The 15,069-nt window shown below is 34.1% G+C and overlaps 1 protein-coding gene across 1 annotated transcript; it reads right to left on the bottom strand.

The window, feature by feature from the left end:
• Positions 1-5,051: 5,051 nt before the first annotated feature.
• On the bottom strand, positions 5,052-7,928 carry LOC123720897. The gene is made up of 4 exons (XM_045677729.1): positions 7,287-7,928; positions 6,704-6,781; positions 5,702-5,846; positions 5,052-5,224 (listed from the first exon to the last, which is right to left on the bottom strand). Exons 1-4 carry the CDS (start codon positions 7,926-7,928, stop codon positions 5,052-5,054), a joined length of 1,038 nt encoding a protein of 345 aa, XP_045533685.1.
• Between the last annotated feature and the right edge of the window lie 7,141 nt (positions 7,929-15,069).

Raw genomic sequence — 15,069 nt, 5'->3', positions numbered from 1 at the left:
CTGAAACTATCGAGCAGCCTCTAATATAATCTTGTACGTGTAGCCACTTTCAAAGGAATGTCCACGGGAAAAATAAATGCAGCCCAGTTTCTTGAAAAACATTCAGATAAGTTACACTAAGTGCTTCCGTTTAGATGATCGTTGACTTTTACTGCTGTTTTTACCGACACTTTGAATCTAATTCAAACTAAAACAGTCTCTATGCCGACGCACTAAGGTCGTGGACGTGGAGTTAGTAGTGTAAAGAGGAGTTGATTACGATAATGCCCACAGGTGAAACTTGGGAATCTTGAATGGTTTGTTGGTTAGGTACGAAATAGTTGGAGATTTAGAAACAATGTTGCGAGTGTCTTAACGATTCTTTGAACATTGTTTGTTTTGTTGTTTATGCATTGCTTTGAATACAAAAAATCAAAACTACTAGTAGCAAGGTCCGTTGCATCAAAATATGGAACGTTACGAATAGGAAAGACAAAATTGTACATACATTTGGTGGTATGTATATTATATAAGACATTTTATATTATACACGAGGTATGACCGAGAGTTCTTCGTTATATTTTTAAGCTATCGCCTATGTATATGTGTGTGCTATAAAGTAATGTTGACTATATTATATATATTTATTATTATAGAATGTAGGTAATGTCAGTTCTAATATTGGTTAATATCAAATTTTGTTTGTTTTTCATATTACATTTTAGGTTTATATTACAAGTAAAAATGTGTTATTTTTAATAAATAATTAATACACCCAGGTAACACTGAAAATGTTTAGAAAATTAAAAAAGGGCTTAATGTAGAAAGTTGCCAATACTTTTATTGTTTTTCGAAATAATATCCGCGAAAATTTTCTCGCGTTAGGTTCATTTTCAAGTTTAACAAAAGTTTTAGATTTGCCGCCATTTCACGAAAACAAATAAATGCAATATACTACATTAGGTTACCAAAGAGTTCTAAAATTGAAATTCCAAAAGTTTTCATTGGCAATGTTTCTAACTGGCCAGTTCTAAACATTTTCAGTGCTACCCACGTATAATAACAAATAAAATCTAATCAGACAAGTCTTTAAAAATGAAAATTTTAATAAATTGCGCTAGTACATAGTAATAAAATGCAGTGATGTGTTTCGGGGTCAAATCATATATTTCGTAAAAATATAACATAGATTGAAAACACTAATAAAGACTTTCATCAAAGACTAGTCAACACTATGAAAGCCTGCGACTCATTCTCTTTGCTTTGAAGTTTCAAAATTCATAATGAAAACTGTCAAGCAGCACTTATTTTTCAGAATTAATATCCTTATATGCGCCGACAACTTTTATATGACTCCCTGAACGGTAATTTTTTGTCGTTGCATCGTTTTAACGTCCGGATAAATTTTCATAGTGAATTTCGCTGAATTTAGAAGTTTTGTAATGAACATTGTTTTTGAACTATGAACGATTTTTGTTACTTATCAAAGTGCTTAATTTAATGAATAAAGCACCTAAAAAATTACAAGGAATTGCAAAAGGTTGCTTGAATTGGAATATAAATGAAATATATGTTACTATTTATATTAAAAGATTATTGCGTTTGAACGATATTTTTTAAAACTGTCCAAAATTAAAAAGGATAGATATTGCAGCACACTGAATGTAAATCGTAACGGTGTCTAAACCAAAGAAAGAGGTACTTGATGAAATAAATAAAATATGTTTATTATGAAATATAAATACTCTTTTAAAATAGCAAATTATAAAAGGAACATCGCAAATTAATTAGCATGTCTAGCACTAGTCCCTTTTATCAACTAGATAATTGTTATCTTTATAGTAAGCCATACATAGGTTTTCTTTAATATATTTCTTAAAGTTATTAAAAGGCAGAGATAAAAGATCCTCTGGGATTTTATCAAAGAAAAGTATCCCTTTTTCCAAAAAAGAATTACTTTAGATAGTCTACTATGCGGAAGCAATTTCCGCATAGCAGACAATAGCGTAGTAGATATATAGCCTGCGTTTGTTCTAAGTACTTATAAGTCAGTTAATAAGCATAAGTGTACGGCAAGAGAACCAGCATCCAGGTTATACGAACTATAATATATTTTATTTGCTAAACGTCATTTCAAGCATCCTATCAAGATGGTTACTGTCGAACTACAAGGATGTTACAGTATTGCCAACATCACCAAAAGTTTACTCTGCTACGACTATTAAGCACGACGTTATTATTGATGATAATAATGATGAAGTCAGAATTCTTTTGTCTTTCTTTACTGAATCAAATTTCTAGTTAATTCGTAATTAAATACGGTTACTGAGTGAGAATAATTTATAAGATTGATTTATTTATTTATCCAGGAAATATATCAAATAAATAATAAGAAAATATCTCTGTAAGATATGTAAAAACTTAAACATAAAATTAACACATTGGATATAGGTTTTATTGATAAAAATAAGATACAAAGTAAAACATAACAGCAGAACGTTAGGACAACGACAAACATACTAGTATTTTTAATAAAGAAAAAGGATACAAGGCTTAGGGCAATAATAGTTTAACTTATTATAAAATGAACCAGTACGAAAAATGATTCATAATTCAGTATTTTACCGAAAAATTTAAAGTAAATTTATTCTAAAATGTGAATTTTTAATCACTCAAAGGCAAACTTGAGTATTGACGTTAGAGAAAGAGTATAAAACAAAGAGACGTCAGAACGTGTTTATAGAAATATGTTTGGTGCTTTGGCTTGTTTACCCCAGCATATCGCCAAGAAAATTAAACGTACGGGCCAATTTGAAAAAGGCAAACGGAAAAGAATAAAAGTTGAAAGTGGATGGCGGATTGTTTTGCTCGGCGTGCCTTTAGAGGGAGAATTGGTTGAGCTTGGAAAGTTTTCAACTTCAAAGGATAGAAAATATGCGTGAACACACGGACTAGGAGAACGACTAACTCATGTTTTGATTTAGTTAGCGGGTAGTAAGCAAAGCTTTTCGTGTGTGCTTATTTCTGTGTGTGACGAATATGGGACTTCATACTATTGGTTTATAAATAATAAAATTATTCTGAAAATATATTCAATTATGTCTAGACAATGTTAATCCACCCAACTATACCCAACAGTCGGATCAGTCCAAACCCTACAAAATCGATAGAAATGATTCAAACGTAAATATTTGTATTTAAAAATAAATAAAATCTATCACCAGAATAAAAGTTGCCAACTTCATAATTGCCAGTCTTTGAAGCCATGTGTCTAGCTTAAATTGGAAAATCAAATTAATGGCAATCAATGATTTTTACTTCACGATACACTATTTCTCGATATATTTCATAATGAAGCTTCTAAATACAATAAAAGATTTATATTTCCACTAACATGCTATGAATATATAGTGCGTACACAGCAGTTTATTGTTAGAATAAAAAGCGCTTTTGTATATCCAGGTGTTGTATTGATATCGCTATTAAATTGGGGGTTGATGGTAGAAGGGACGGTTTTTCCCGATCAAGAAGCAGAGACCACGTATCTCCCCTCGATACGGTCTTGACACACCTCTCTCGATTCATCTCTTGACATTTATTATGCATGCTCTTCGGTTACGGCAATTTTGAACTTGTCCCTTCTATAGTACCTACTTCCTTGATTTGGTCCAAGTATTGGACATACACGGCCTACCCAATACGAATTCACAATCCATGGTTGCCTTGTATTTCTTACTTGTACGCTTCTCACTCAATGGTCAAACCACAATTCTAAGGGCGCCTACAAATTTGCCGCACTGCTACCGCTAAGTTTGAGAATAGTAGTGTACACATTTTCACTATGGACTCGGACGAAGAAACACTGTTCTTAGTGTTACTGTAACTATACGGATAATTGTCATGGCAAGTAATGAACCTATAAAGTAATTCACTTACGGTTTTGTTTGTGAAATTCTAAATAAATTTATTACATATTACTTCCCATGCCTTTTCCTCTTCAAATTTTATTGCTGTACTTGTCAGATCCCGAACCCTATATTCTTCATAAATTCTTCAACCTGATTTTCGTTCTTGTTCATGTTACATGTCTATTGTACAAAAAATACATGCACGCAGAACTAGTCTCTCTGCAACCGCGCGTTGTTTATTTACATAGATTTACAAGTAGCGCGGCACGTTGCGGCAAATTTGAAGGCACCCTAAGCATTCCCTCTTCTATCATTGTCACTATGTCCTCTTCTAATCCACACTGCTCATGTATCTCACTATTACTTATACTATCAGCAATGTTATACCTGATATACTTCTTAACATAAATTAAATTGGAATAAACCACAGACACCAAATATACAAAAAAAATTTTGTAAAGATCGGTCAGTTGGAGGAGTGTAAAGTGTTATAGGTTTACATAGCTGGATACTTCAAGTGCCTTTCAGGATGCATGGCTAGCGAGAGACGTTACATTGTTTGATCTATAAAAATACTTTGCATAGATTTAAAAAAGTAAATTGCAATGATAATTTATTACATAGTGTTTCTTTAAAATATTCACATTTTTTTATAACAAGAGAAAACGTTCCTTCTTAGTAAGCATGGACTCAGTATAAGCCAATGTGTTCGATACTTTATTAATTCAATTCTAATATCCGGCTCTTTGTTAGTGAACAAGCTGAGCTGTCGTCTCCATACACCCCGAACCATACAACAGGATTTTGTGTCCATTTTTTTCAACGTTAAATGTCATATATGAAACGTTTTTATTAAACTTGTGAAATGTCCTACTCATATATGATACGATTAAATATTTAATTGAATTTGCAAATACAAGCAATAACTCCTATACAATAATAACTTGCATGAAAGCTCTGTTTATGATACGATAAGTTGCTTTAACCTTTACCTACCTGAACATAAGGTCGCGATGTCCGATGTACTTCCTACGGTTCTATGGATATTCATATTGTATGTACCTAATGAACGTTTTGTAAGTTTCTCAGCACGCCCTTACAATACTTAATTAAACGTCTGCCTCAACAAGCAGCGTATTTTTATAAAGAATATATTTAGTGTCATTAAGCCAATTTAGCGAATTGAATAGCCACTATCACATAAGTACTACAAAGATTAATGAAGTAAAAAGGAACGGTCAGATTTAAACTAAATAGGTGTAGTATGGGAAACATAAAAGGATTCAACTCCAAATATTTTATGGCATCCTTGATTTTGTCCCGTGTTCCGCTGTGACCTGCAATTATTTTCCTCTATTAATACGAATCACTCAATTCAACAACAAAACTGTATCTGTTCCCAGATTTTTTTGTCTTCCTAGGTCTTCTGACGCACGCCGTTGATTGGTTCGTTGATGCTGATTTCTTTGGAATAATTGCTGTCACCATGAGCAATTAGCAAGTAGGACATGAAAAAATTCATGGTGTTCAGCCGAAAATTAATTCTCGGGCTTAAGCCCACCCATGGTTTGATCTGACTGACAGATAGTCGCAAGATTATTCTGTAACTTTCGAAACCGGTTTAATAGTTTTCGTATCTCGTAAAATGACAGCAACGCTACGGAGTCGGCACTATGTTAGTCGGCGCCAATTTCAGCCAATTATTAGAAACTGGTATCGGATTTAGATAGTAGGCTTTCAGAGGGTAATTATCAGTTTCAAAGCTTTATGATAAAAATATATATAATCTAGTATTTGTACCTTCAAGTACTTACTTTCTTCAACTGGGCATTTTAAGAATTCTTGAACAAGATTTTTTTTAATATTTGCTACTTCATTAATCGCTCCTTGTAAAACAATACATGGCAAACAAGCCATTAGAATATTTGCAACGGCATCCACTGCCATGTGCGGCCTTATCTAAAAAAAGTTTGTTTTTTTTCATTAAGGCTGTCCCATACATCAACGACGTCAACGTCAACGTCATGTCCTTTTAATTTTTTTATTTTGAAGCACAAAGATAAAACTTTGCTGGGAGGTAGTTTATAGTTAGATTTAACAAATTTGTTTGAAAGTCCGTAATTTTTGCTACAAACTTGAAATTTGGAGTGGTAGTTAGTAACTTGTTTACATTTGTTAAGAACGGATTTTGTGACAGGGGCTGATAAGAGAGTTAGGATTTTCGCAAAAATAGATTTTATACGTAGGAGATATAAGCTGAGACAGAATACAGTGACTTGGCTGTGCTTTGGCTGTCGCAATTTTATATGAAGTTTTCTAAATAAAAAAGTGTTAGAATATATTTAAAATATGACAGGAACGGAGAGATTTGACTGAAACGTATCATTTATTTTTTGACATGATGAACGCCGGCTGGCCGCACGAAAAAAACAGGTCTCATTATCACGTTCCGCCTGAGCCGAGCGTGCAAGCGAGAGCCCGGAACAAACGAAAGAGATACATAGAGTGGACCATTGTAAATATATTACAAAAAGTGCAGCAAAAAGGAAATCAATTTTAAGGATTAGCAATTTAATCTCATATATTTGTTCAGACTTTTTAAAATTTAACTCCTTATTTGTATTATACAAAATAATGATAATTTAGTGATAATGATTCAATGCAAAAGTATGCAATTTTTCAGCAATGTTTTCTTATCGGACGTTATCACGTAAAAATATGATCCATAAACCGACTTTACAGACAACCAATTTTTTTTATTTTCAAGATCATAATTAAATAAATGACAAGCACAGTGTACGGAATTCAGGACTTACGCTTTTTTTCGAATTATATGAAATGCCGATGGTTGTTATTATCACGTAGTAGAAAGCCGCAAAAAAGTCGCGTATAATCTGTAAAGGACAAAAAAATATTAGCTTTTCATCATTCTTGACTAAAAACTCAAGCGACCGATTTAGGTTACAATTACCCAGGTGCTACAAATATGTAAATCAGTTGACGTTTGTATCCCGCGCTGCGAACGATGCGCAACCTTTCCCCCACTCCCTTGTTTAATGCTCAAGAAGTTTGCCGGTAACTGTATGGGTGCCGCATTGCAAGGTTTTGTATAAAAGGACGGGAGGACGGGTCATAGAGAATCGGTAAGAATGCCAGGATAGAAGAAGAATTGGAAGGTCAACCGAACATTATAGGTGAATACAAAGCTACCTTGACCTTGAGCGCAGTATGGGCCAAGAAGGCCTGAGTGAGGGAAAGAATGCATGCGGAAGCTAGAAAGCCAACTGCTGGGAAGTGACACAGGACAGGGAGTGGTGGAAGTTTTTCGTTTTGGAGGCCAAGGCATATTTTGGGTTGCAGAGCCAGTGGAGTATGTGATATAGAAATTAAAATACTCACATAATACTTAACTATGTATCCAAAGGATTTATTAGTATCCAGAATCATTTTATAAATTTCTAATGTCTTGTTAATCTCTTCAACTTTATCGACTCCATCTTGATTTATATTATGCTCAAGGGTTAACCGAAGACCTTTCATCCTCTGTCTCATTAGTTCGAACAATATGTTTCTCAAGACTGAATTGAAAAAGCTGCCATATTTGTAAACTAACCAAGCAGCTATAGAAATTTTGTAAACAGTCGTGCTCACTTCATTGCGTGCGTAATATTCCAAAGTGTAAAAGATTTTTTCAAGGAAAATAAGTAAAAAGAATAATATTGTTTTAATAGAAATTGTAGAGAGTTCCAATTGAAGTTTACCGTCAATTTCGGATATCTTGCTAAGGAATTTCGATACGTATACTGTTCCGTTAATATAAGTAAATAAAATAAAGCAAATAGTGTCAAAAATACAAAAATTATTTGACCACACATAAAATTTACTTATGAGAGGTCTTGAATACAAACCATAAAGTATGAAAACTGAAATAGAAGCGCAATAAAGCGTAGACAGAATCGTCATATAAAATTTTGAAAATTTAACATAGAAACCACATAAAAAATTACAGAACATGATTAAATTAATACATTTATATAACATTTTGTTAATGAAATAAAAAGACCGCTCAATTCCGTAATCGACAAAGTTCTGCTTGTATGACAAATAGAATGAATACATCTAAATAATCATATAAATGACAAATACATGGATTACATCGCTTGTTGTCTTCATTTGTTTAATGTACTGCTTACTTAGGTAAATTAATGTAATAACAGGATGGTTCACGGAGCATAAAACTCAATAATAAATTGTTTTAATCATGTTTACCTTACAGTCATAATTCAAATTCAAAATCATTTATTTATATAGGTAACACAATGTATTTAAAATGCTTCTAATGTTACATTTACTGCCAGTTCTCAAATCAAGGGCGTATAACGCAAGATAAGAACCTTCTGCCACTCTTTTTAATCGCCAAGTTTTTGTTTTTCACAACGTTTTTAGGAGCTACAACCATTACACCATGTCCCACATGACATCTTAAGTAATAAATTAATAATAATAAAATAAATTAAAAACAAAGATTTCTACTCTATCAGGCCAGCCATCGGCCTCTTCGCCATATTTTAGGAAGAGAGACAACCCGACGCAATTGTAATTTTATTTATCCTTGTCTCCATTTCTACTCTTCTACTCTTTCAGGTTTTTACAGTTTGTATATCTTTTTTAAAACTATAAATGCATTTTTTAAAATGTTTCCTAAGGGATCAGGAACCTTAAAAAATTAAACCTTGGGGTTGTGGGTGGAGGCGTTATCTTGGTGAAACAAAACATGTTTAGCGAGCTTGCCTCGCCGTTTCAAAGTCTACAGTTCTTGTATTCATATATATATATGTATAGCTTCATGATTATGGATTTAGGTGATTGTGTGTTTAATCTTTATATGTATTGTATGTCAGGAGTATCTGTATTGTATATGTAATGTATGTTTGCTCATACATAGCACTAGATAACTAAATATATGAGAGGGTGAGATGTAAGAACCTAACAACCCTACGGATCCCTAAACCCTACAGATGTACCCTAACACATAAATAGTGAATATATAAATAAATACGCGATGTCTGCACCAAAAGACCTAAGGTAACTGACGGAGCCCTATGGGCCTCCCCATATATCAAAGGTTCGAGGTGGTGGGATTATCTCAAAGTCTTCGTCATTTTGAGAGGAAGCGAGAAATTAATACGACAGAGCAATATTCAAGATTTGAATTCTTAAATACTACTTACACCTATTATTTAAGTGAGATGTTGGTGTATTCCTTCCGCTATTAACGTTTTGGAACACAGCTGAGTCGAGTCAGTTATTGATCAATATTCGAATAAAATATAATTAAAAATTACTCTTCAGCTAATATTTGGAACCCACGTGAGCCGGATCAGCAGTTGGTCAATGTTCAAATGAAATCTGAACACAGCCTATGATCTTTCTTACGAAACATCATAAATTGATTCGGGATGACGGTCCTTCCAAGTCACGAACTGTTTTTTCATAAAGGTAAAAAATCGATCCCGGCGTCAGAAATCATTCTGGGCAACCACCGCGCTGACACTCGTAAAACCACTTTTTTATATATATTGTCTTGGTTGTATATTTTATTTTTATTATTGTATATCTTTCATTCTTCTAATATAAAACGAACAGACAGTGCTTCAAATTTTTCAATAATTTGTTAAGTCACTATCAATGTTAGAGCATACCGTTGTACAGGGGTCGTCATTATTAGTTCTTCCTTGCTTGAACTCAGCTCACCAACGCGCAGGCATTAGATTTTTCTAGTTGCTTTTCCAGCTCCTAGTATTTTTGTCAAGCAGGATATTTTAATATGACGCGATCGATAATTTTATCAATTATAAGGACAGATTTCGACACAAATCAAACAAATTACTTCTAGTTTAAAAAGGTTTTTTTATTATAGCGCTGTCTGCATTAAATTTGACAATATAAAATTATCCAATAATATTTTTTACTATTTCTCTTTATTAAAACTGTACATAATGGATTTTTAAGTAGGTAATATATCTCATAATATGTCCGAATTTAATATTTAGATAAGGTGCCAAAGGGGTGCATTATGACCCTTTTAAGTACGTGACTCAAACTTGAATGATTTGTTGGTGTGACCTCGATTTATGGACTCCCATTAATTTTGTATATCATGGTCCTATACTATTTTATATTAAAGGAGCTGGATGATAATAGTGTAAAAACGTGTTTTTTTTTTCATAAGCGTGGCTCTGAAGTCGTGCTTACAAACGCAGACTCTTCCCCAATCCCAATCAATGTATTTCTACGCAATGTATGATTTTACCGGCGCGTCTTCCATCGCCCGCTTTATTTACAAACGCAATCACCGCGGCGCAACGGCCGCGCATCTATAGTACAAACTCGAGGGCATTTCGAATGTCGTCTAATTTTATATGTAGTTTACTTAACGAGTGGCCGATTAACCAAGTGGAAAGAATAACTCCATATGCAAACATCAACTGGGTCTAAGTCATAATCATAATCATAATCAATAAATATTAAACTCAAAGCTATTTTTTTCGCAATTTTATAAATAACTAGCTGATCCGGCAAACGTTGTTTTGCCATGTAAATAATTTCTAGAGTAGAACAAACAATTGATGATAGAAGAGTGAAAATTTAGGTTGTATGTATTTTTAATGCCACATTGTATTAAAAAATTACAATTTTTTTTTTTGGGGAGGACAGCCCTTATCACATAGGAAAGATAGATAATAGCCGATTCTCAGACTTACAAAATACGCATTAAATAGGATCGGTCTAGCCGTTTCGGAGGAGTATGGGAACGAACATTGTGACACGATAATTTTATATATTACATTATCATTAATTGTCATAATAGTACACAATAATTATTTTTGGAGTTTATTGGAGTTTACTCCTTAAGAAACGATTTGAGTTATAAGGCCCGGTACGGAAATTTTATGAGGAGTAAAATCAAGTGTAACACGAAAAGTTGAGGCGTTACGTAGAAAGAGACAAACATATATATCTGTAGGATTGAACGTGTAAAAGAATGATTCCATCTCATTCTCTCTCTAAAATTGGATTTGTATAAATTGAACACAATTATTATTGTTATTTTTATTTATATTGTTATGTAACATACTTTATGTAATAAGCTTTATTGAAGTAATATAAATAATCCGAATAATTACAGATATATTAGCAGATGCGTTCATTTACCCTTTTTTTTCTATTCGATATATATCATAATTATCGTTCGTAAGGAGTAAACTCCAATCGTGCATCGTAGCTGACACACACACATTTTTTTTCAACCTAAAACATCATATATAAATGAAAGTACGATAATATGTTTAAATAACATTACAAAACTGAAAAGATACTATTACATACATATTACATACTATTACATCATAGATTGATGAAGTGAAAAGGAAGGGTCATGTTCAAACTAAATAAACGTAGTATTGTAAACTTAAATGGATTTCTCTTCAAATATATGAGGGCATCTTTGATTTTTTCCCGAGTGTGGCGTTTATCTGAAAATATTTTCTGCTATTAATGTTATTAGATAGACTATTACAGATACCACAGTTCGGTTCCCAAAGAGTAACTGAAATAGTTATGTTTCAGCAAATTAACATATTGATTAGTCATTGTTAAGATATTATAAACTCTTAAGAAGGCGCTGCATAAATAGTTGAGTCTCTCTGCACATCTACCATGGAGTGTGATTCGAGGAGTTCCTCAGTCTTATACCTGCAGCTGAGTTTCATCATCGGATGTCAAGGCAGAATAGATAATACCATCGAATCACCTCGACATCCGTCGTTGATTCGTTCGAGTCGTCGTTTATTGATTAATTTACCTTTAACGAGAATTTATTCAGTGTTCATTATCTTATTTCGCTTGGGAGTTTGTTGTAAAAACTAACAGTTTCAGGGTATGGTATGATGTATTTAAAATAAATTGCATTTACGTAAGTCATACTTAGCTCTGACAATCGAACTGATACAGTACATACCCGCTTGAGGTGGACATTTCAAAAATTCTGTGGTAAGAATTGTTTTTATATTTTCTACTTCATTTATCGCTCCTTGGAAGATTATACAAGACAAGCAAGCCATTAGAATATTTGTTATCCCATTTACAGCCTTATACAATCTAAACTAAGAAGAAATATTATATTGGATTATGAATTGCAAAGCATCATATTGAAAACTTTGCATTATTGGAAAATACAATATGAAAAGTTGTAACGATCTCTGTAAATTATCTAAATGGAATAGTCGCTATATATAGGACTAAAGTAAAACAATGTAGTAACGCTAGAACCCATGGTCTTGCCCTCAGATTTGTGCATCTGTTTCGTGACCATTTGTTGGAGAGCACAATTGTGACCACTTGTGACAGGCACACACCTTCTGCATTTTAAGTCTAAGGCATGGCGGTTTCGCCACCGATGTTTTCATTCAAAGTCAAAGTCAAAATAATTTTATTCATATAGGTAAATACGTACACTTATGAACGTTAGAAAAATAGTTAAATTAATTCTAAATTTACATTAACTACCAAGCAAGTCGAGGGCGTAGAGCGGGCAAGAAGAACTGACAAGAAACTTAACGCCATTTTAAACGCTAAGTTTTGAGTCATTCATATTGTTTTAACTGGAGCAAATCAAGCCCAAGGATTAGGAACATTTCAATATTCGTCAAATTTATAAAAAGCTTTATTAATTAATTTACGTTTAACGATAGCTTTGAATTTATTTAGTGATAATTCTCTTGTTTCGTTTGGCAGTATTTCGTAAAAACTAATACAATTTCCATATAAGGAGTGGTTCATCGTCTGGAGCCTGGTTGGTCGTATGCTTAAATTAGTTCTATTAAGTAATTAGTATTATACTGGTGAAAGGCACCATTTGTTTTAAAATCATTTATATTTGTTTGTACATACAACAAGGCTACAAGAATATATTGACCAGATAGTGTCATAATATTTAATTCCTTAAACTTATTCCGTACCGACTTCCTTGTGGAAACACAACATATACCCCGATCAGCCCGCTTCTGCAGCACAAATAAGAATTGAACCTCTGATATTAAACATTAATGATATTAATAAAAATAACTTACGTTTTTTTCAATGTTGAATGAAATGCCAAATGCCATTACTATGAGATAGAAAAATGTCGTGCCAAAGTCGCGAATTATCTGTAAATTAATAAACATATATTAATACTTCACTCACTGAGCTGGCTGCGCGAGGCGCAACATTTCTTATCCTTTGAAACGAGAAAAGATCGCTCCCTGTCTTGCACCAGTTCCCGCTAATTGCTTGCTTTCAGTTGCCACAGGCCCTCAACTCCGTCAAACCAGGTACCTTTTTTTTGCGTCAGGAAATGCTTTTACGCATATCCCTACGGTATTTTACACCAGCAGGGATTATGTGAGACTCAGACTTAATAAACCCTACCCACTAAAACCTGACGGATGACTTCAGCTCGCCAAAGGGCGACGGCAGGTAACAGCTGAGCCCTATCCTTACCCCCGCCAAACGCGAATGCCACATGACTCCTCTCACACACAAATCTTCCAAATCTTAACTTAGGGCAGACGTGCGAAAACACGGCGTCGCTGCCCCGGTCGTCGTTTCCTTACTGGCGGAGCATCTGAATCATTTTCACGCTGACGCTCCGCATTGTCTTTCTGACTCATGACGGCCTCACAAAAAGCCTTGAAGGCATTCCAAGGACCGTCATTGTCAGCTTCCACCATTCTTTGAATAATTAGTGGAAGCGACAGATTGCCATCAATGCTATCAGCAAGCACGGAGCGAAAGTAGTCCCAAGCCGGACACTCCTCCACTGTATGCCTCACCGTATCATCTATACAGTCACAATGATGACAAGCGGGTGTCGCCTCTCTTCCAACGATTCGATGCAGATAACTTCCGAAGCATCCATGGCCAGAGAGAACCTGCACGAGCCGATAGGAAAGCGATCCCCACCGTCGGTCCACCCAGTGTTTCAAAAAGGGACGAATAAGATGAACGGTATGTAAACCAAACCGACATTCACTTAACTCTTCCCTCCGTTCTTGCAAAAACGGCGATACTCCTCCTTCCACACCTTGACTACCTCCAGAGGTGGGTCAAAACCACCACCAAACCACCACCTGGTCAAACCAGATACCTAGACTAGCCTTCTAGCCTTCAGCCACTTTTCTGGTTTAGGTATTCTTCCATCACTGTTTTTGGTTTAATTTATACACCAAGGATTAACGTCAATGCGGTTCTAAATTAATGACTACATAAGGTAATGTTAGTTATTTTTGGAGTTGTAGTAGCTTCTGCAACTGGCGTATGTTTTGTGTCATATTTGTTTTGATTAAGGAAGTTTAAAGAGCAGTGTTGACCTAAAGTTCGATCCCCGACACCCGACACCAATGGATTTATTTTCTATGAGCGCATTTTAACGCTCGAACGGTGAAGGAAAACATCGTGACGGAGTGTGTCATGCACAGGAGACTGATCGTATACTTCCTAATTAGAAATGATCATGAAACAGATATCTGAGGCCCAGACCTAAAATGGTTGTAGCGCCACTGATTTATTTATTTTATTTTATGAAATCCGGCTTGACTTAGACCCAAAAAGTCGACAGCAACAGGTATAGCAGGCTGTAGATTGATCAGTAAACAGATTCAGAAATCTTTATTGTATTTAATAGAGATTAAGGACGCTAGTTAAAATACTTACATAGTATTGAACAATAAGGCCATATGAATTATTCATATTTAGAATCATTTTGTAAATATCTAAAGTTTTGTTAATTTCTTCGACTTTATCAACCACGTCATTCTTCATATTGCTCTCGAATGATTTTCGTAGAGCTATTAACCGCTGTCTTGTCAATTCAAACAATATGTTTCTCAAGATTGTATTGAAGAAGCTACCATGTTTGTACATAAAACATGAAATTAAAGAAAGTTTATCCATAAATGTGCTTTTGTCGTTGTCTTCTTGATATTCCCAAGAGTAATACATTTCTTCCATAAAAACAGCCAATAAGAATAAGATTATTTTGATAGAAAATGTTGAGGAGACACTTTCTAGTTTAACATCAAGTTGAGACGTAATTTTAAGAAATTTATATACGAATACCGTTTTGTTGATAAACGTAAGC

The sequence above is a fragment of the Pieris brassicae genome, chromosome 2 (genome assembly GCF_905147105.1).
Source record: "Pieris brassicae chromosome 2, ilPieBrab1.1, whole genome shotgun sequence".
NCBI lineage: Eukaryota > Metazoa > Arthropoda > Insecta > Lepidoptera > Pieridae > Pieris > Pieris brassicae.
Note: the sequence above shows the minus strand (reverse complement) of the source record. Positions and strands in the feature narration are given on the sequence as shown.

Coding starts and splice junctions, on each gene's coding strand:
- LOC123720897 (XM_045677729.1), bottom strand. CDS start 7,928: ATGTTATATAAATGTATTAATTTAATCATGTTCTGTAATTTTTTATGT. Junction 5,847..6,703: donor CATATAATTCGAAAAAAAGC/GTAAGTCCTGAA, acceptor AACTTTTTTTAG/ATAAGGCCGCACATGGCAGT. Junction 5,225..5,701: donor AAAATGCCCAGTTGAAGAAA/GTAAGTACTTGA, acceptor AAATAATTGCAG/GTCACAGCGGAACACGGGAC.